At 51.1% G+C, this 21,696-nt stretch overlaps 2 protein-coding genes across 3 annotated transcripts in view; one reads left to right on the forward strand and one right to left on the reverse strand.

Moving 5' to 3' along the window:
- Nucleotides 1-10,990, forward strand: part of tubg1 (tubulin, gamma 1) — a 74,728-nt gene extending 63,738 nt beyond the window's left edge. The window contains exons 9-11 of the mRNA XM_063037978.1: nucleotides 786-938; nucleotides 3,171-3,332; nucleotides 10,793-10,990. Coding sequence (XP_062894048.1) covers nucleotides 786-938; nucleotides 3,171-3,332; nucleotides 10,793-10,990 — 513 coding nt within the window. The remainder of the gene's footprint in view (nucleotides 1-785; nucleotides 939-3,170; nucleotides 3,333-10,792) is intronic.
- A 5,545-nt stretch (nucleotides 10,991-16,535) lies between these two features.
- The window catches only part of plekhh3 (pleckstrin homology, MyTH4 and FERM domain containing H3), a 55,398-nt gene continuing 50,237 nt past the window's right edge, over nucleotides 16,536-21,696 (reverse strand). For both annotated transcript variants that reach the window (XM_063037360.1, XM_063037361.1), the window contains exon 13: nucleotides 16,536-17,724. In XM_063037360.1, the coding sequence (XP_062893430.1) occupies nucleotides 17,548-17,724 (177 nt within the window). In that variant the 3' untranslated portion in view covers nucleotides 16,536-17,547. The remainder of the gene's footprint in view (nucleotides 17,725-21,696) is intronic.

Raw genomic sequence — 21,696 nt, forward strand, 5'->3', positions numbered from 1 at the left:
TGTCTGCGACCTCTCCATTCTGGCGTCTTCCCTCTCCACCCCTCGCCGAACAAAAGACCCAGATCACCTCAGTCTCAGGCACACAACAAGAAAGAAACACTCCCTTCATGGGATGGTGCACATTCCAAAGCCCCCATTATCTCTGGTCATAACCAAACACTGCTGCTACAGAACAACCATTACATTAACAGTGAAACCTTTCCCAGGGCGTTACACTCATAATGATGGAATGAACACACACACACGCACAATGATGGCCTCTTTACTTCTTTCCATAGATCTTGTCTGTGTGTGTGTGTGTGTGTGTTGCTCTGGATTTCCATCGTCTGCAGAATCTCTTCTGTATTCATAACTCTGCAAATTGGGCGAAGGATTAATTTTTTTGTTGGACAGCAGATCATCATCTCTCCTTGTGGTGGGGGGGGTGGATTTGCTATTGCTTTGCTTGGAGCATGGTGGGGGTGCTGAGGCTTCTTGCTGAAATAAGTTGGCGGGGGGAGGTTGAGCTTTGGTGCATGGGATGGGGCAGGGGGGCTTTGGGGTCCTAACGTTTTACAACGGCCGTTCATTCTTTGGGGTTGTCTTCTGTTTCAAGGATGTCTGCGGAGAGTAGGAGTTTCAGGTTGTATATTGTATACATTCTCTGCTAATAAATGGAACCATTGAATGTAACTTGCGATTTCAGCACTTAATCGAGAAGCCAGTTGGTCTATCTTTGGTTAGGTGGGGAGAAATTAAAATGGCGACCCTCTGATTGTTTAAAACGGGAGCATCTTTGTCCTCAGGTGGCAAGTGTACGCAAAACAACAGTCCTGGATGTCATGCGAAGACTGCTGCAACCGAAGAACGTGATGGTGTCGACCGGCAGAGACAGACAAACGAACCACTGTTACATCGCCATCCTCAACATTATCCAGGGGGAGGTGGACCCCACTCAGGTAACTCTACGGATAATGGGACTGAGGGCAACGTAAACCTCTCCACGTCCATTACATAATGCCGAATAAGCGGGTCGGACTGTGTCTGTTGTCCACAGAGAGTTTAGTGAGGCGGTTGACATGGTCCCCAGTAGCACGTTTTTGTGGAAGATGAAGAATCCTGGGATTCAAGGTGACCTTGTAATTTCACTCATTCCTGGCTTGCTCATAGAAAGGGTTATATTCCGGCTGGTGATCCACAGGGATCCGTCGTGAGGCCTCTGCTGTATTAGTAACTTGGATAAAAAATAAAAACGTATGTGGGGGGGGGGTAGTTAGTGAGTTTGCAGAGAAGTCAAAGATTTGTGGAGCTCTGGACAGTGGACAAGTCCATGAACAACTCTGGATGGTCTGTCAAAAGGAATCAGCAGAATATAGATCTGTTGCAGATATGGGCAGAGAAATGGAAGGTAGAATTCAACCTGAGCAAGTATGGGAGGTCGGATGGAAAGTACGCAGTTCATGGTAAGACCCTTTGGACCACTGATGCGCAGAGAGAATCACGGGTTCCAGGTCCGGAAGGCAAATGCCATCTTAGCCCTTTATTGGCTGGGGCATTGAACGTAAGAGTCAGGAAGTCACGTTGCAACTTTGTGTAAAACTTTTGTGCAGCCACACCAGGGGTATTGCACACAGCTCTGGCCACCCCGTTATAAGAAGGATGTAAGGCTTTGGAGAGGGTGTGGAAGAGGTTTACCAGGATGCTACCTGGATTAGAGAGAGGTTGGACAAGCCTGGGTTATTTTCACTGGAGTGTTGGATGCTGGGGTTTGGGGGTGGCGGCGGTAGATCTGATAGAACAGGGGTCCCCACCGTGGACCGGCCGACGGGGTGGGTTTGTTCAAGTAGGGTTGCCAACTTTCTCGCTCCCAATTAAGGGACAAAAGTAGCAGTAAAATACGGGACACTTGTGTTTACCCGGAGAAAGACTACCATGACCAGAAGCCCTGTGCGGGCACCTGTGTGCGCATGCGTGACGTGCTCATACGTGACGTGCGCATGCGTGATGTGCTCATACGTGACGTGTGCATGCGGGATGTGCTCATGCGTGATGTGCTCATGCGTGATGTGCTCATACGTGACGTGCGCATACGTGATGTGCTCATGCGTGTACGTGCCGATTTCTTTTCTACAAATCGGTTTTGGCTTAATCTTCCCGATTCTGTTAAGTGAAACTACACTGTACATACATTATTTCTACTTCATATAGGCTGTGTATTTATCATATCATTCCTGCTTTTACTATATGTTAGTGTTATTTTAGGTTTTATGTCACTTGGTATGATTTGGTAGGTACATTTTGGGTCTGGGAACACTCAAAAGTTTTTCACATATAAGTTAATGGTAATTGCTTCTTAACTTTACGCCATTTCGGCTTATGAACGGTTTCATAGGAACGCTCTACCTTAGCGGGAAGTACGGGACAAGGGCGGTCCCATATGGGACACACCAATTTAGCCCAATATACGGGATGTCCCGGCTAATTCGGGACACTTGGCAACCCTATGTTCAAGTTCAACAGTATGTGACTGGGAATGAGGAAAGGTGCAGCTGACTCATATCGTTTCATATCGCCAAATCATATTGCTTCCTCGCGGCCCGGTGGTTGGGGACCACTGTGATAGAAGTTTATTGAAGCATGGACAGGGTAGTAGACAGTCAGATGTTTTTCTCAGGGTCAAAATGTCAAATACTGGTGTTTAAGGAAAGAGAGGAAGGTTGAAAGGAGATACGTGGAGATACTTTTTATGGAGATGGTAGACGGCTGCAGCAGGCTGTCAGGGGAGGTGCGGAAGAAGGTGGCGGCATTTAAGAAGCTTTCAGATGGACAAATGAAAATGCAGGGAATAAAGGGATGTTCAGGCAGGGAGATTTAGTTTTCGCTTGTCTTTGTGCTGGAAGCAGACGTTGTGGGCTGAAGTGACTGTCCCTAAGCTTCACTAGCTGAGATCCGCCAGGCTCGTACTGTGGAGTGCTTCAAAACACTTTGAAAAACCTACTTTTTAATTTGGCCTACTTGACGTCGATCACATTTATATAATTAGGTACATTCGATTACTTTTTATTCAATAGAATGTTTGGCTTTACTTGAAGGTTGGCTTAGCATGACAGTCTATGTAAAGCACTTTGAGTCTGCGTCTTCATGTAAGAAAGGTGCTTTCTAAATAAGGGTTATTACTTCTGTCTGAATAGGTCCACAAGAGTCTGCAGAGAATACGAGAAAGGAAACTGGCCAACTTCATCCCGTGGGGGCCGGCCAGCATTCAGGTGGCGTTGTCACGCAAGTCCCCGTACCTGCCTTCGGCGCACCGCGTCAGTGGGCTTATGATGGCCAATCACACCAGCATCTCGTCGGTCAGTATCCGCGTCACCCTTGGGTCCGAGCAGCCTCCCGTTTCCTCCCTCACCCACTCTTTCGCCTCCCCCTTTGAGGCATGTCACCTTCAATTATAGGTGAGACGGCACGGAAGCGTGGAGCAGTCGATGATAAGCGACCCCGTTTATCTTTTGATGTGACATTTTATGATCCATGCCTTGTTACCCAGTCTGAGCACGCCTGACAGAGTGTGCGGTAGTTTACGTAGCAATTAGCAGAAGGGATACACCAGTACAAACCTTCTCAGGAAGGCAGTCTAGGTCACTGACTCTGCTGTCCCCACAAGCCTCGAGGTGGCACGCAGGTGAGCCGGGAATCTCTTCAGCCCGAGGGTGGTGAATCTGTGGAATTCATTGCCACTGGGTATATTTAAAGCGGAGGTTGATGGGTTTTTGATTAGTCAGGGCGTCAGAGGAGGCAGGAGAATGGGGTTGAGAGGGATAGTAAATCAGCCGTGATGGAATGGCAGAACAGGCTCGATGGGCCGAATGATTCACGCTCTGCCACTGAAGGAGAAATAAACCTGAAAACAGGTAAATAAATGAAGCAGGGGAACATGAAGCTAAAACAGACGTAAAATGGTGTGCTCTGTGGTAGATTGATCATGCAGTAGGATAAAGGGTTAGCACTACATTGCGGGCTGAAGGGTCTGCCTTAATTGATGTTCCAAATTTAACCTGGCTGATCGTGCCAGTTGAGGTGGCAGGGATTTTGCTGGATCACCAGGAGGCCAGTGAGAGGACACACAGGAAGGCATGGATACCCATTTCTCCTGATGTGAAAAGCCTGTACAGTCAATGGCAGCAGTTCAGGTAGTGACTGTCACTGGGCCAGAGTGATGTCACTGTTTGTGTGTGGACTGTCCCTGGGCCAGTGTGATGTCACTATTTGTGTGTGGACTGTCCCTGGGCCAGTGTGATGTCACTATTTGTGTGTGGACTGTCACTGGGCCAGTGTGATGTCACTGTGTGTGGACTGTCATTGTGTGTGGACTGTCACTGGGCCAGTGTGATATCACTGTGTGTGGACTGTCACTGGGCCAGTGTGATGTCACTGTGTGTGGACTGTCACTGTGTGTGGACTGTCACTGGGCCAGTGTGATATCACTGTGTGTGGACTGTCACTGGGCCAGTCTGATGTCACTGTTTGTGTGTGGACTGTCACTGGTCCAGTGTGATGTCACTGTGTGTGGACTGTCACTGGGCCAGTCTGATGTCACTGTTTGTGTGTGGACTGTCACTGGTCCAGTGTGATGTCACTGTGTGTGGACTGTCACTGGGCCAGTCTGATGTCACTGTTTGTGTGTGGACTGTCACTGGTCCAGTGTGATGTCACTGTGTGTGGACTGTCACTGGGCCAGTCTGATGTCACTGTTTGTGTGTGGACTGTCACTGGTCCAGTGTGATGTCACTATTTGTGTGTGGACTGTCACTGGGCCAGTCTGATGTCACTGTTTGTGTGTGGACTGTCACTGGGCCAGTGTGATATCACTGTTTGCCGAGCAGGCTGTCCGTGGGCCAGTGTGATGTCACTGTATGTGTGTGGACTGTCACTGGGCCAGTGTGGTTTCACTGTGTGTGGACTGTCACTGGGCCAGTGTGGTGTCACTCGTTGCTGTGGACGGTCCCTGGGCCAGAGTGATGTCACTCATTGCTGAGCAGACTGTCACTGGGCCAGTCTGATTTCACTCTTTGCCAGTAGACTGTCACTGGGCCAGAGTGATATCACACGTTGCGAGTGGACTGTCACTGGGCCAGAGTGATGTCACTCTTTGCCATGTGGACTGACACTGGGCCAGTGTGATGTCACTGTGTGTGGACTGTCGCTGGGCCAGGATGATGTCATTCTTTGCCACATGGACTGTCACTGGGCCAGGATGATGTCACTGTTTGTGTGTGGACTGTCTCTGGGGCAGTGTCATATCACAAATTGCCAGCGGACTGTCACTGGGCCAGTGTGATGTCACACGTTGCCAGTAGACTGTCGCTGGGCCAGTGTGATGTCTCATTGCCATATGGACTGTCACTGGGCCAGGATGATGTCATTCTTCGCCACGTGGACGGTTACTGGGCCAGTGTGATGTCACTGTTTCTGTGTGGACTGTCCCTGGTCCAGTGTGATGTCACTGTTTCTGTGTGGACTGTCTCCAGGCCAGTGTGATATCACTGTGTGTGGCCTGTCTCTGGGCCAGTGTGATGTCACTGTTTGTGTATGGACTGTCGGTGGGCCACTGTTCGTGTGTGGACAGTCACTGGGCCAATGTGGTGTTATTGTCGAGCAGACAGTTATTGTCACTGGGCCCTTGTGATGTCACTGTTTGTGTGTGGACTGTCACTGGGCCAGTGTGATGTCACTTTTTGCCATGTGGACTGTCCCTGGGCCAGTGTGATGTCACTGTATGTGTGTGGACTGTCCTGGGCCAGTGTGATGTCACTGTTTGTGTGTGGACTGTCACTGGGCCAGTGTGATGTCACACATTGCCAAATAGACGTCACTGGGCCAGTGTGATGTCACTCGTGCATGTGGACTGTCCCTGGGCCAGTGTGATGTCACTCTTTGCCACGTGGACTGTCACTGGGCCCTTGTGATGTCACTGTTTGTGTGTGGACTGTCACTGGGCCAGTGTGATGTCACTTTTTGCCATGTGGACTGTCCCTGGGCCAGTGTGATGTCACTGTATGTGTGTGGACTGTCCTGGGCCAGTGTGATGTCACTGTTTGTGTGGACTGACCCTGGGCTAGTGTGATGTCACTGTTTGTGTGTGGACTGTTGCTGGGCCAGTGTGATGTCACTGTGTGGACTGACCCTGGGCCAGTGTGCTGTAACTCTTTGCCGACAGACTGTACGTGGGCCAGTGCGATGTCACTGTTTGTGTGTGGACTGTCACTGGGTCAGTGTGATATCACGGTTTGTGTGTGGACTACCCCTGGGCCAGTGGTATGTCACTGTGTGTGGACTGTCCCTGGGCCAGTGTGATGTTACTGTGTGTGGACTGTCCCTGGGCCAGTGTGATGTCACTGTGCATGGACTGTCACTGGGCCAGTGTGTGGTCACTCTTTGCCAAGCAGACTGTCCGAGTGATGTCACTCGGTGCCATGTGGACTGTCCCTGGGCCAGTGTGATGTCACATGTTGCCGAGCGGACTGTCACTGGGCCGGAGTGATGTCACTCGTTGCCGCATGCACTGTCACGGGGCCAGTGTGATGTCACTGTTTGTGTGTGGACTGTCACTGGGCCAGAGTGATGTCACTCTTTGCCATGCGGACTGTCACTGGGCCAGTGTGATGTCACAAGTTGCCGAGTGGACTGTCTCTGGGCCAGTGTGATGTCACTGTTTGTGTGGACTGTCACTGGACCAGTGTGATGTCACTGTTTGTGTGTAGACTGTCACTGGGTGAGTGTGATTGCACTGTTTGTGTGTAGACTGTCACTGGGCCAGTGTGATGTCACTGTGTGTGGACTGTCACTGGGTGAGTGTGATTGCACTGTTTGTGTGTAGACTGTCACCGGGCCAGTGTGATGCCACAAGTTGCCAAGCGGACTGTCACTGGGCCATTGTGATGACACTCTTGCCATGTGGATTGATACTGGGCCAGAGTGAGGTCATTTTTGCCATGTGGACCGTCCCTGGGCCAGTGTGATGTCACTGTTTGTGTGTGGACTGTCACTGGGCCAGTATGATGTCACTCTTTGCCACGTGCACTGTCACTGGGCCCTTGTGATGTCACTGTTTGTGTGTGGACTGTTACTGGGCCAGTGTGATGTCACTTTTTGCCATGTGGACTGTCCCTGGGCCAGTGTGATGTCACTGTATGTGTGTGGACTGTCCTGGGCCAGTGTGATGTCACTGTATGTGTGTGGACTGTCCTGGGCCAGTGTGATGTCACTGTTTGTGTGGACTGACCCTGGGCTAGTGTGATGTCACTGTTTGTGTGTGGACTGTTGCTGGGCCAGTGTGATGTCACTGTGTGGACTGACCCTGGGCCAGTGTGCTGTAACTCTTTGCCGACAGACTGTACGTGGGCCAGTGCGATGTCACTGTTTGTGTGTGGACTGTTGCTGGGCCAGTGTGATGTCACTGTGTGGACTGACCCTGGGCCAGTGTGCTGTAACTCTTTGCCGACAGACTGTACGTGGGCCAGTGCGATGTCACTGTTTGTGTGTGGACTGTCACTGGGTCAGTGTGATATCACAGTTTGTGTGTGGACTACCCCTGGGCCAGTGGTATGTCACTGTGTGTGGACGGTCCCTGGGCCAGAGTGATGTCACTCATTGCTGAGCAGACTGTCACTGGGCCAGTCTGATTTCACTCTTTGCCAGTAGACTGTCACTGGGCCAGAGTGATATCACACGTTGCGAGTGGACTGTCACTGGGCCAGAGTGATGTCACTCTTTGCCATGTGGACTGACACTGGGCCAGTGTGATGTCACTGTGTGTGGACTGTCACTGGGTCAGTGTGATATCACGGTTTGTGTGTGGACTACCCCTGGGCCAGTGGTATGTCACTGTGTGTGGACGGTCCCTGGGCCAGAGTGATGTCACTCATTGCTGAGCAGACTGTCACTGGGCCAGTCTGATTTCACTCTTTGCCAGTAGACTGTCACTGGGCCAGAGTGATATCACACGTTGCGAGTGGACTGTCACTGGGCCAGAGTGATGTCACTCTTTGCCATGTGGACTGACACTGGGCCAGTGTGATGTCACTGTGTGTGGACTGTCTCTGGGCCAGGATGATGTCATTCTTTGCCACATGGACTGTCACTGGGCCAGTGTGATGTCACTGTGTATGGACTGTCACTGGGCCAGGATGATGTCACTGTTTGTGTGTGGACTGTCTCTGGGCCAGTGTCATATCACAAATTGCCAGCGGACTGTCACTGGGCCAGTGTGATGTCACACGTTGCCAGTAGACTGTCGCTGGGCCAGTGTGATGTCACATGTTGCCGAGCAGACTGTCACTGGGCCAGTGTGATGTCTCATTGCCATATGGACTGTCACTGGGCCAGGATGATGTCATTTTTCGCCACGTGGACTGTTACTGGGCCAGTGTGATGTCACTGTTTCTGTGTGGACTGTCCCTGGTCCAGTGTGATGTCACTGTTTCTGTGTGGACTGTCTCCAGGCCAGTGTGATATCACTGTGTGTGGCCTGTCTCTGGGCCAGTGTGATGTCACTGTTTGTGTATGGACTGTCGGTGGGCCACTGTTCGTGTGTGGACAGTCACTGGGCCAATGTGGTGTTACTCATTGTCGAGCAGACTGTCCGTGGGCCAGTGTGATGTCACTCTTTGCCACGTGGACTGTCACTAGGCCCTTGTGATGTCACTGTTTGTGTGTGGACTGTCACTGGGCCAGTGTGATGTCACTTTTTGCCATGTGGACTGTCCTTGGGCCAGTGTGATGTCACTGTGTGTGTGTGGACTGTCCTGGGCCAGTGTGATGTCACTGTATGTGTGTGGACTGTCCTGGGCCAGTGTGATGTCACTGTTTGTGTGGACTGACCCTGGGCTAGTGTGATGTCACTGTTTGTGTGTGGACTGTTGCTGGGCCAGTGTGATGTCACTGTGTGGACTGACCCTGGGCCAGTGTGCTGTAACTCTTTGCCGACAGACTGTACGTGGGCCAGTGCGATGTCACTGTTTGTGTGTGGACTGTCACTGGGTCAGTGTGATATCACGGTTTGTGTGTGGACTACCCCTGGTCCAGTGGTATGTCACTGTGTGTGGACTGTCCCTGGGCCAGTGTGATGTTACTGTGTGTGGACTGTCCCTGGGCCAGTGTGATGTCACTGTGCATGGACTGTCACTGGGCCAGTGTGTGGTCACTCTTTGCCAAGCAGACTGTCCGAGTGATGTCACTCTTTGCCACGTGCACTGTCACTGGGCCCTTGTGATGTCACTGTATGTGTGTGGACTGTCCTGGGCCAGTGTGATGTCACTGTATGTGTGTGGACTGTCACTGGGCCAGTGTGATGTCACACTTTGCCATGTGGACTGTCACTGGGCCAGTGTGATGTCACTGTATGTGTGTGGACTGTCACTGGGCCAGTGTGATGTCACTGTATGTGTGTGGACTGTCCTGGGCCAGTGTGATGTCACTGTATGTGTGTGGACTGTCACTGGGCCAGTGTGATGTCACGCTTTGCCATGTGGACTGTCCTGGGCCAGTGTGATGTCACTGTATGTGTGTGGACTGTCCTGGGCCAGTGTGATGTCACTCTTTGCCATGTGGACTGTCACTGGGCCAGTGTGATGTCACTGTGTGTGGACTCCCCCCCCCGGCCAGTGTGATGTCACTGTTTTGTGTGGACTGTCCCTGGGCCAGTGTGATGTCACTCTTTGCCATGTGGACTGTCACTGGGCCAGTGTGATGTCACTCTTTGCCATGTGGACTGTCACTGGGCCAGTGCGCGGTCACACATCGCCAAGCGGACTGACACTGGGCCACTGTGAGGTTACTCTTTGCCATGTGGACTGTCACTGGGCCAGTGTGATGTCACGGTTTGTGTGTGGACTGCCACTGGGCCAGTGTGATGTCACTCTTTGCCATGTGGACTGCCACTGGGCCAGTGTGATGTCACTGTTTGTGTGTGGACTGCCACTGGGCCAGTGTGATGTCACTCTTTGCCATGTGGACTGTCACTGGGCCAGTGTGATGTCACTCTTTGCCGAGCGGACTGTCACTGGGCCAGTGTGATGTCACATGTTGCCAAGCGGACTGCCACTGGGCCAGTGTGATGTCACTCTTTGCCACGTGGACTGCCACTGGGCCAGTGTGATGTCACTGTTTGTGTGTGGACTGCCACTGGGCCAGTGTGATGTCACTCTTTGCCAAGCTGGACTGTCACTGGGCCAGTGTGATGTCACTCTTTGCCAAGCGGACTGTCTCTGGGCCAGTGTGATGTCACTGTTTGTGTGTGGACTGCCACTGGGCCAGTGTGATGTCACTCTTTGCCAAGCGGACTGTCACTGGGCCAGTGTGATGTCACTCTTTGCCAAGCGGACTGTCACTGGGCCAGTGCGCGGTTACACGTCGCCAAGCGGACTGTCACTGGGCCAGTGTGATGTCACTGTTTGTGTGTGGACTGTCACTGGGCCAGTGTGACGTTACTCTTTGACACGTGAACTGTCACCTTCCTATTCGTTACTGGTTCTGTCTGTTTCCCGAATTGGACCTACTCTGCAGACCGCAGGATTGTAATAGTTGTTAAAGTTTTGTATCAAATGTATAAATCACTGTCTAAAGCTCACTTGGTATGTAACCTGCATTGTAAAAGTACTGAGTCACAGCTCATTACTAATGCAATACTGGTCTTTCGAGAATTAAATCCAGCTTTCAATGTTAATAGCATCCATCTGAGAAGTTTCTGTGAGATTAAGCTGCACCTTCGTGTGCACGTTATGGCATTAAAGGTTTCCTCTTTCCTCTGCCCCCGCAGTTGTTTGAGAGAACCAGCAGGCAGTACGACAAGCTCCGAAAGAGAGAGGCATTCCTGGAGCAGTTTCGGAAAGAGGACATGTTCAAGGAGAACTTTGCCGAGCTGGACGACTCCCGGGAGATTGTCCAGCAGCTGATTGATGAATACCATGCAGCTACCCGCCCCGACTACATCTCCTGGGGTACGCAGGAGCACTGATCACTGCCCGCAGATTTCGCCCACCCTGTGTGCTGAGGAGCCGTCCCTGTGCCTGTATTTACGTTTCTGTAATCCTTTGTGTGTGTGAGACACTATACGGAGGTGAGGAAGTCTGTTAAGTGCCAAGGGCAAGCTGACGTAGGCCTGAACACCGCGGTCCCATTCTGTTCCGAGACATGTTCTGAGGAAGGTGCTGGGTGAAAACTGGCGATGAGGCATTGGCCATAAAGGTTTCGTTGTTTCTATATTTTATTGAGTTGGGTGACTCACCGTGATGCCGTTTTGCACTTCTGATGAGGAATGAGAGCTTGCATGCATAGTGAGTCAGTGGGTGTGTGTGTCTGTCTGTGTGTGTACGTGTGTGTGTGCGTGTGTGTACGTGTGTGTGTGTGTGTGTGTGGGGTGTGTGCGTGTTTGTGTGTGTGGGTGTGTGTGTGTATGTGTGAGGGTGTGTGTGTGAGGGTGTGTGGGTGTGTGTGTGTGTATGTGTGAGGGTGTGTGTGTGTGAGGGTGTGTGTGTATGTGTGAGGGTGTGTGTGTGAGGGTGTGTGTGTGTGGGTGTGTGTGTGTGTATGTGTGAGGGTGTGTGTGTGTGAGGGTGTGTGTGTATGTGTGAGGGTGGGTGTGTGTGTGCCTGTGTGGGTGTGTGTGTGTGTGTGAGGGTGTGTGTGTGTGTGAGGGTGTGTGTGTGTGTGTCTGTGTGTGTGTGTGAGGGGGTGTGTGTGTGTGTGAGGGGGTGTGTGTGTATGTGTGAGGGTGTGTGTGTGTGTGTGTATGTGTGAGGGTGTGTGTGTGTATGTGTGAGGGTGTATGTGTCTGTGTGTGTGGGTGTGTGTGTGTATGTGTGAGGGTGTGTGTGTATGTGTGTGTGAGGGTGTGTGTGTATGTGTGAGGGTGTGTGTGTATGTGTGTGTGTGAGGGTGTGTGTGTATGTGTGTGTGAGGGTGTGTGTGTATGTGTGAGGGTGTGTGTGTGTGTGTGTGCCCTCTGTTCTGGCAGCACCCGACAGCCCTGGAAACCCTTCCACAAGCGACTCACGGTAAAAAGAATCATTTTGGCAAAAAGTTTCTGCGGCTTGAACCACTTTGTGGAATTGAATAGACAGTTTCAGTTGTAAATGGATCACTGATTTAAATTTAATATTCGTCATTCTTGGCCGAGCAGTGGCATCCGCTGTCCGCTTGCAGCCGTCTGAACGCCCGATCTGGAGCAGAGTTTCAGGGTGTCCGAACTCTGCTCATGTTGGCTCGTGATTACAGCCGCTTCGGTTTCCGCCTTGTCCCGGGAGAACGAAAGCAGTCCTGAAAGATTGAAAGTTTTGTTTGAGTGTGTGGTTGCGTGCAGGAGGGGGCTGGGGAGGTGACCTGGTGTTGATGGAGCGTACCTGTATGACTCTGGTTAATAAAGGACTTCCTCCACACAGCCGTGTGTGTGTGTGTGTGTGTCTGCTTCTTAGGCTGATTTGGGCTTCATGCTCTGGCAGGTCAAAGTTGGTTTCATGCAGTCGCGATCAGTCCAGCAGTAATGAGTGTGCCTTTACCGGTCTTTAACATCAAAAGACAGCGAGGTGCGCCTTGTTTAGTGGCCAATTAGTGTTTGAATTACTCTTCACCTTCCCCCAGTCCTGCAAGCCCATCTCATAACTGAAGTTCTCTATCTCTGGAAATCCTGTGTCGTCCCCCCAACTCAGAGGCAAATCTCCTGTGTACCTGCCACCTCAGAGACAATTTCCCGTGCCCCCTCCCCACAGAGGACAATCTCCTGTTTGCCCCCCACCCCCACGGAGGCCAATCTCCCCTTTGCCCCCGCAGAGGCCAGTCTCCCCTTTGTCCCCGCAGAGGCCAATCTCCCATGTGCCCCCGCAGAGGCCAATCTCCCGTGTGCCCCCGCGGAGGCCAGTCTCCCGTGTGCCCCCGCGGAGGCCAGTCTCCCGTGTGCCCCAGCGGAGGCCAGTCTCCCGTGTGCCCCCGCGGAGGCCAGTCTCCCGTGTGCCCCCGCGGAGGCCAGTCTCCCGTGTGCCCCCGCGGAGGCCAGTCTCCCGTGTGCCCCCGCGGAGGCCAGTCTCCCGTGTGCCCCCGCGGAGGCCAGTCTCCCGTGTGCCCCAGCGGAGGCCAATCTCCCGTGTGCCCCCGCGGAGGCCAGTCTCCCGTGTGCCCCAGCGGAGGCCAGTCTCCCGTGTGCCCCCGCGGAGGCCAGTCTCCCGTGTGCCCCAGCGGAGGCCAGTCTCCCGTGTGCCCCAGCGGAGGCCAGTCTCCCGTGTGCCCCAGCGGAGGCCAGTCTCCCGTGTGCCCCAGCGGAGGCCAGTCTCCCGTGTGCCCCCGCGGAGGCCAGTCTCCCGTGTGCCCCAGCGGAGGCCAGTCTCCCGTGTGCCCCCATGGAGGCCAGTCTCCCGTGTGCCCCCGCAGAGGCCTCCTCCACTCTCCCCTGTGGTGGCAGATTTCCTCCTCTGTGTCCCTGCACCTTTCTCTGTGGTGGTGAGCAGGGCTGCTGACTGTACCAGCTACAGTGTGTTTTCAGAAGTGATGCAGCCACCAGTCTGCTCTTTCAGCACCAAGTATTTTAAAGCAAACAGGCTGGGACTTGGGGACACGCTGGCAATCTTTCATGATCACCGTCTGTCCGTTTTACACACAGCATCCTGGAGCACGTTCACCCAAAGTACCAAAGCAGTTTAGGAAAGGCTCACTATAACAACATAAGAAATAGGAGCAGAATTAGGCTATTCAGCCCATTGAGTCTGCTCCGCAGATTTACTAGCCCTCCCAACCCCATTCTCCTGCCTTCTCCCTGTAACCTCTGACACCCTGACTAATCAAGATCCTATCAACTTCTGCTATAAATACACCCAATGACTCAGCCTACACAGCCGTCTGTGGTAATGAATTCCACAGATTCACCACCCTCTGGCTAAAGAAACTCCTCCTCATCTCTGTACTAATTGGATGTCTCTCTATTCTGAGGCTGTGCCCTCTGCACCGAGACTCCCCCACTACAGGAAACATCCTCTCCACATCCACTCTATCTGTGTCCTCTGGTCCTAGACTCCCCCACTACAGGAAACATCCTCTCCACATCCACTCTATCTGTGTCCTCTGGTCCTAGACTCCCCCACTACAGGAAACATCCTCTCCACATCCACTCTATCTGTGTCCTCTGGTCCGAGACTCCCCCACTATAGGAAACATCCTCTCCACATCCACTCTATCTGTGTCCTCTGGTCCGAGACTTCCCCACTATAGGAAACCTCCTCTCCACATCCACTCTATCTGTGTCCTCTGGTCCGAGACTCCCCCACTGTAGGGAACATCCCCTCCACATCCCACTCTTTCGAGGCCCTTCCATGAGACCCCCTCCACCTCATTCTTCTGAATCCCATTGAGTACAGGCCCAGAGCCATCAAAAGGCCCTAGCAGGGTGTTGGTGGTTAAGTGGAGAGGTTACACAGTGTACAGGGTTGTTCAACGGGCTATTTTTTACCATTGCTCCACAGCGGATGTTTGTCCAAGGGTGTTGGTGGTTCAGTGGCGAGGCTGCACTGAACTCCAGGAGCAGTGTTCAGCCGGCTATTTTTTACCATCGGTCCACAGCAGGATGATTGTACAAGGGTGTTGGTGGTTAAGGAACTCCATGGAGAGGAGACTGACACAGAACGGACACTGTTGTTCAACTGGCTGAATCCCCAAATATGGCAGATGACTTTCCTTTCACGGTACCATGACACGTTGGCCACCTCACGCTGGATTCCTGGTGGATGCTAATCTAGGCCCTCGGTCGCTGCAGGCAGCTTGTCAATCTGGTTTAAGAGATATAGCACAGGGACGGGCCCAACAAGCCCGCACCGGCCAAGTACACCCACCCACACACAGGTCTTTGGGTTGAGGGAGGGAGTCGGAGGAAACCCACGCAGTCGTGGGGAGAACATACAAGTTTGTTGCAGACAACGGCGGGAATTGAACTGGGGCCGGCAGCACCGTAAAAGCTTTGCGCTAACTGCTACACTTGTGTGCTGTTATCTCCGGGGTATCTGAATGGAATTGACTCTATTTCCCACATCCTTCATATACACGAGGAGTAAAAAATCTTTATGTTACGTCTCCGTCTGATTGTGCAGTGTGCAGTTTATAGTAATTTGAAATATATAGTATGTACAACAGGACAGTCAATATATCTCATGGCCTTGTGGTCATAGGCTCAAGGTTCGGGGGTGTAGATTTAGGACGGAGATGAGGAGGAACTGCTTTACCCAGAGGGTGGTGAATCTGTGAATTTTCTGCCCAATGAAGCAGTGGAGGCTACCTCAGTAAATATATTTAAGGTAAGGTTGGGTAGAATTTTGCATAGTTGGGGAATTAAGGCTTATGGGGAAAAGGCAGGGAGGTGTCTACATCATAGAAACATAGAAAATAGGTTTCGAGCCTGCGTCGCCATTCAGTATGATCATGGCTGATCATCCAACTCAGAACCCTGTACCAGCCTTCCCTCCATACCCCCTGATCCCTATAGCCACAAGGGCCATATCTAACTCCCTCTTAAATATAGCCAATGAACTGGCCTCAACTGTTTCCTGTGGCAGAGAATTCCACAGATTCACTACTCTCTGTGTGAAGAAGTTTTCCCTCATCTCGGTCCTAAAAGGCTTCCCCTCTATCCTCAAACTGTGACCCCTTGTTCTGGACTTCCCCAACATCGGGAACAATCTTCCTGCATCTAGCCTGTCCAATCCCTTTAGGATTTTATATGTTTCAATCAGATCCCCCCTCAATCTTCTAAATTCCAATGAGTACAAGCCCAGTTCATCCAGTCTTTCTTCATATGAAAGTCCTGCCATCCCAGGAATCAATCTGGTGAACCTTCTTTGTACTCCCTCTATGGCAAGGATGTCTTTCCTCAGATTAGGGGACCAAAACTGCACACAATACTCCAGGTGTGGTCTCACCAAGGCCTTGTACAACTGCAGTAGTACCTCCCTGCTCCTGTACTCGAATCCTCTCGCTATAAATGCCAGCATACCATTCGCCTTTTTCACCGCCTGCTGTACCTGCATGCCCACTTTCAATGACTGGTGTATAATGACACCCAGGTCTCGTTGCACCTTCCCTTTTCCTAATCATGATCTTGCTGAATGGCGGAGCAGGCTCGACGGGCCGGGTGGCCGACTCCTGCTCCTGTTTCTTGTGGCCTTATGTTCTCCCTGTGTCCAGGTGGGGTTTCCTCCCACAGTCCAGAGTCATTCCGGCTGATAGGTTAATTGGTCATTTGTAAATTGCCCTGTGTGATTAGGCCAGGGCTCAATCGGGGGAAGGCTCGAAGGGCACGTTCCGCGCTGTATACTTTGTCCAGCAGCTGCTGCGATCTAAAATTCCCTGATAAAGAGGCTGGAAAAATACCCCATTTGGTTGCTGCTCACCCTGCTCCTCCCACCAGAGCCCGTTCTCTGTGACCTGCTGGAACTCCTGCAGCGTGGCACTGGGCCCAGCCTCCAAGTGCATCTGAGTGGGTCTCGAAGACCACTTACAGTGTGAGGCAAAGCCAATGCAGTTAACAATATAGTCAGTTCTTTTAATCAGAAAATCCTTTACATGATGCACCCTTGTTCAGCTGTACAGTGTAGTGCATTACATGTACATTGGATGAGACAGGAAATGTTGAGAGTTAATTTTTTCTTTTAAAAAAAGCTTTTGTTTTATGGAGCAAATTTACAAAGAGGGAGGGTTTTGTAAAGGAAAAGCTGCCAGCAGCTTTAGACATCGAGGCCCGAGGATGCTCACGGCAGCTTCGGACTGGCGTAAGTTAGTGCAATCTGTTACCCTGGGCTGCCACACCACTTCCTGCATGTCGAGATGGTGCCAAGTGAAGTAATTAATTAGTTCCAGACCGACTGGGCCTGGAGCTCTACTCGTGGGAGTGATTGACTCAATTGCCGGGTTAAAGCAAGTCACGTCAGGAAGAGTGGAATTCCCGGTTTTCCTTTCCTCCCTCAGATTTCTCCCGGGAACCGGGTTGTGACGTTCCAGCCCTCAGTCCCCTTCACCACATCATCTCGCCCGGTTCCAGCTCAAATCACTCGCTGGTGATTCGTAGTGTTTTACCGATTCAGTTCTGCCGGGGAACCAGATGCTGTGGGGCGTCTCTCCATAACATCTTGCCCTGTGCACTGATTGTGGTTCAGAGCGATGTGTTTATCCCACTGCCCAGTTTTTGAGGAAATGTTCTTTTTCCTATTTCTGTCTTCGTGGTAGTTTAATACCATTCCTGCTCTGTGACTTAGCGTTTTAAAAATATATTTAAAAAAAAAGACATTTGAAAATAATCGTGCTCTTTGCCGGATCTTCAGTTTGAATTTCCTGAATCTTGGGGCACGACCCAGAGAGACCGCAGAGATCTTGAGGACACCTGGTACCGACGGACCACTCTTCTCCTGCAGCTTGTGCGGAAGCGGTTGGGAAGAAGAGAAGGCACAGAAAGGTGAGTTTTGGATGTGCTGGTGTGGTACAACAATGGACCGGGACCATCCTGCCAAAAGAAAAGCGGCTTCCTCTCCCGTTGTACTTCCTGCGTCACATGCCTCCTGAGGTAAAAGTCTGCTCTGTGCTGAGGTCCTTGTACTGGACCAGTTGGGGAGTGTTGGGCAAGGCCACTGTGGCTCTGGGTTTTGTGGGATGGCTGCCAGCTCGGGTCCATGTTCTACAGTGGTGGGTGCTGTATATCTTCATCAGCTGAGAAATCTCCTGGGCCTAAAGATCAAAAATAAACTGATATCATCACACTGCGCCTGGTGCTCCCGATGTGGCCTTCTATATATTGGCGAGACCCGACGCAGACTGGGAGACCGCTTTGCTGAACACCTACGCTCTGTCCGCCAGAGAAAGCAGGATCTCCCAGTGGCCACACATTTTAATTCCACATCCCATTCCCATTCTGACATGTCTATCCACGGCCTCCTCTACTGTAAAGATGAAGCCACACTCAGGTTGGAGGAACAACACCTTATATTCCGTCTGGGTACCCTCCAACCTGATGGCATGAACATTGACTTCTCAAACTTCCGCTAATGCCCCACCTCCCCCTCGTAGCCCATCCGTTATTTATTTATATACACACATTCTTTCTCTCTCTCTCCTTTTTCTCCCTCTGTCCCTCTGACTATACCCCTTGCCCATCCTCTGGGTCCCCCCCTTGTCTTTCTCCCTGGGCCTCCTGTCCCATGATCCTCTCATATCCCCTTTGCCAATCACCTGTCCAGCTCTTGGCTCCATCCCTCCCCCTCCCACTTCCAAATCTCTTACTAGCTCTTCCTTCAGTTAGTCCTGACGAGGGGTCTCGGCCCAAAACGTCGACTGTACCTCTTCCTAGAGATGCTGCCTGGCCTGCTGCGTTCACCAGCAACTTTGATCTGTGTTGCTTGATAGCATTCTGAAAATTTTTTTCCCCCCACGTCAGTAACCTGAATTAATTCCTCCTATATTACGTACAGACAGCAGAGGGGATGTTAAACATGGCACGTTGGACGTAAATTTGGGCAGAATCAGTTCTAAACGCAAACAGGCTTTTCCTTTCCACTGAGGTTGTGTGAGTCTGCAACTAAAGGTCACGGGTTAAGGGTGAAAGGTGAAATGTTTAGGGGGACATGAGGGGGAGCTTCTTCACTCGAAAGGGGTGGTGAGAGTGTGGAACAAGCTGCCAGTGCAAGTGGTGCATGCGAACTTGATTTCAATGTCTGAGAGAAACTTGGATAGGTACCTGGATTGGGAGGGTTATGGAGGGCTCTGGTCCGGGTGCAGATCAATGGGACTAGGCAGATTAATGGTACGGCACAGACTAGATGGGCCAAAGGGCCTGTTTCTGTGCTTTGGATGAAGGAACCAAATGTGTTATTTCCAGGCTTGCTGGTGAAAATTTTGGTATTCTTTATTTGACGAGTGATGGGACAATGTCTCCCATTCACTACATAATGTACTGGGTGGGCACAGGAGTACATTCAGCCAGAGACTCATTCCACCGAGATGCAACACAGAGCGTCATAGGAAGTCATTCCTGCCTGTGGCCATCAAACTTTACAACTCCTCCCTTGGAGGGTCAGACACCCTGAGCCAATAGGCTGGTCCTGGACTTATTTCCTGGCATAAGTTACATATTACTATTTAATTATTTATGGTGCAACTGTAACGAAAACCAATTTCCCCTGAGATCAATAAAGTATGACTATGACTATGGCTATGACTATGACTATTACTTCCTGTGGAGCAGTTTGGTGGGATGAAGAGTTTTTTTTAAAACTTAAAGGTGTTCTTTCTGTAATATGCAAGGTTCTGAGAGTACTTGGTGGAGCAGATGGTAATTGGGAGGGAGTCAGGACAGACTGCAGAGCTCGACTAGGGAGAGGTTATGGGTGGAACTGGGGAATAAGAAAGGTATGACTGCTTTAATGGGATTATATTATAGAACACCTAACGGTCTGCAGCATTTAGAGGAGCAAATTTGTAGAGGTCGCAGACTGTTGCAAGGAACAAGTTTGTTATAGCAAACACAAGAAATTCTGCAGATGCTGGAAATACAAAGCAACACACACAAAACGCCGGAGGAACTCAGCGGGCCAGGCAGTGTCCATAGAGATTCATAAATAGCAACATAGAAACATAGAAAATAGGTGCAGGAGTAGGCCATTCGGCCCTTCGAGCCTGCACCGCCATTTATTATGATCATGGCTGATCATCCAACTCAGAACCCCGCCCCAGCCTTCCCTCCATACCCCCTGACCCCCGTAGCCACAAGGGTCATATCTAACTCCCTCTTAAACATAGCCAATGAACTGGCCTCAACAGTTTCCTGTGGCAGAGAATTCCACAGATTCACCACTCTCTGTATGAAGAAGTTTTTCCTAATCTCGGTCCTAAAAGGCTTCCCCTCTATCCTCAAACTGTGACCCCTCGTTCTGGACTTCCCCAACATCGGGAACAATCTTCCTGCATCTAGCCTGTCCAATCCCTTTAGGATCTTATACGTTTCAATCAGATCCCCCCTCAATCTTCTAAATTCCAACCAGTACAAGCCCAGTTCATCCAGTCTTTCTTCATATGAAAGTCCTGCCATCCCAGGAATCAATCTGGTGAACCTTCTTTGTACTCCCTCTATGGCAAGGATGTCTTTCCTCAGATTAGGGGACCAAAACTGCACACAATACTCCAGGTGTGGTCTCACCAAGGCCTTGTACAACTGCAGTAGTACCTCCCTGCTCCTGTACTCGAATCCTCTCGCTATGAATGCCAGCATACCATTCGCCTTTTTCACCGCCTGCTGTACCTGCATGCCCACTTTCAATGACTGGTGTATAACGACACCCAGGTCTCGTTGCACCTCCCCTTTTCCTAATCGGCCACCATTCAGATAATAATCTGTTTTCCTGTTTTTGCCACCAAAAAAATGGTGAACGTTTTGGGCCGAGACCCTCCACCAGGACGGATGGAATAAAAAGGTAGGGCGAAGGAAAGGAGGACAGCTAGAAGGCGATAGGAAAAGCCATTTGGGCGGGAAAGGTCAAGGGCTGGGTAGGAGAGGAGCAACACACACAAAAACGCCGGAGGAACTCAACAGGCCAGGCGGCATCTATGGAAAAGAGTATGGTCAACGTTTCGGGCTGAGACGAGACGCCTCAGCAGGACTGGAGAGAAAGAGATGAGGAGTCAGCAATTGAAGGTGGGGGGAAGGAGGGAGAAACACAAGGTGATAGGTGAAACCTGAAGGGGGGAGGGGTGGTAAAGAGTTGAGAAGTTGACTGGTGAAAGAGATCCAGGGCTGGAGAAGGGGGAATTTGATCGGAAAGGACCAGGAGGCCATGGGAGAAAGAGAAGGAGATAGAAGGTAATTGTAACTTTCCACATATTGACTGAGACTCCCATTCTGTAACAGGGCTGGATGGGAAAGTGTTTGTCAAATGTGTGCAGGAAAGTTGCCTTAATCAGTAGATTGAAGTCCCAACTCGGAAGATTATGACACTGGATGACAGAAATTTGTGCAGAGGAACACCTCGCATCGAGTGATCACAATGCCATCAGTTTCAAGGTAATTATGGAAAAGGATAGGTCTGGCCCTCGGGTGGAGATGCTACATTGGAGGCATCAGAAAGGATCTGGCAAGTGTGGATTGGGACAGGCCGTTTTCCGACAAAGCTGTTCTTGGTAAGTGGGAGGCCTTCAAAAGTGAAATTTTGCAAGAGGTGCAAGGATAACAGGTTTTCAGAACCTTGGTTTTCGAGAGATATTGAGGCCCTGGTTTAAAAGAAGGCGGTGCAGAGTAGGTACGGGCAGGCAGGAACAACTGACGTGCTTATGGAAATGCAAGAGGAAATCAGGAGGGCTAAAAGTAGAGATGACATTGCTCTGGCAGACAAGGTGAAGGAGAATTACCAAGGCTTTCTACAGATGTAAAAGGATAGCAATGGACAAAATCGGTCCTCTGGAAGATCAGAATAGAATCTGTGCATGGAGCTGAAAGAGACGGGAAGATCTTGAACGGATTTTTGCATCTGTTGTTACTGGGGAAATGGACAGAGTCTATCGAAGTCAGGCAAAGCAACGGTGAGATCGTGGACCCTGTACAGATTACGTTTACTGTTGAGACAAATGAGGGTTGATAAATCCCCAGGGCCTGACAAGGTATTCCCTCAGACCCTGCGGGAGGCAAGTGCAAAAATTGCAGGGATATTTACA

This window comes from Mobula hypostoma, chromosome X1 (genome assembly GCF_963921235.1).
Source record: "Mobula hypostoma chromosome X1, sMobHyp1.1, whole genome shotgun sequence".
NCBI classification, from domain to species: Eukaryota; Metazoa; Chordata; class Chondrichthyes; order Myliobatiformes; family Myliobatidae; genus Mobula; species Mobula hypostoma.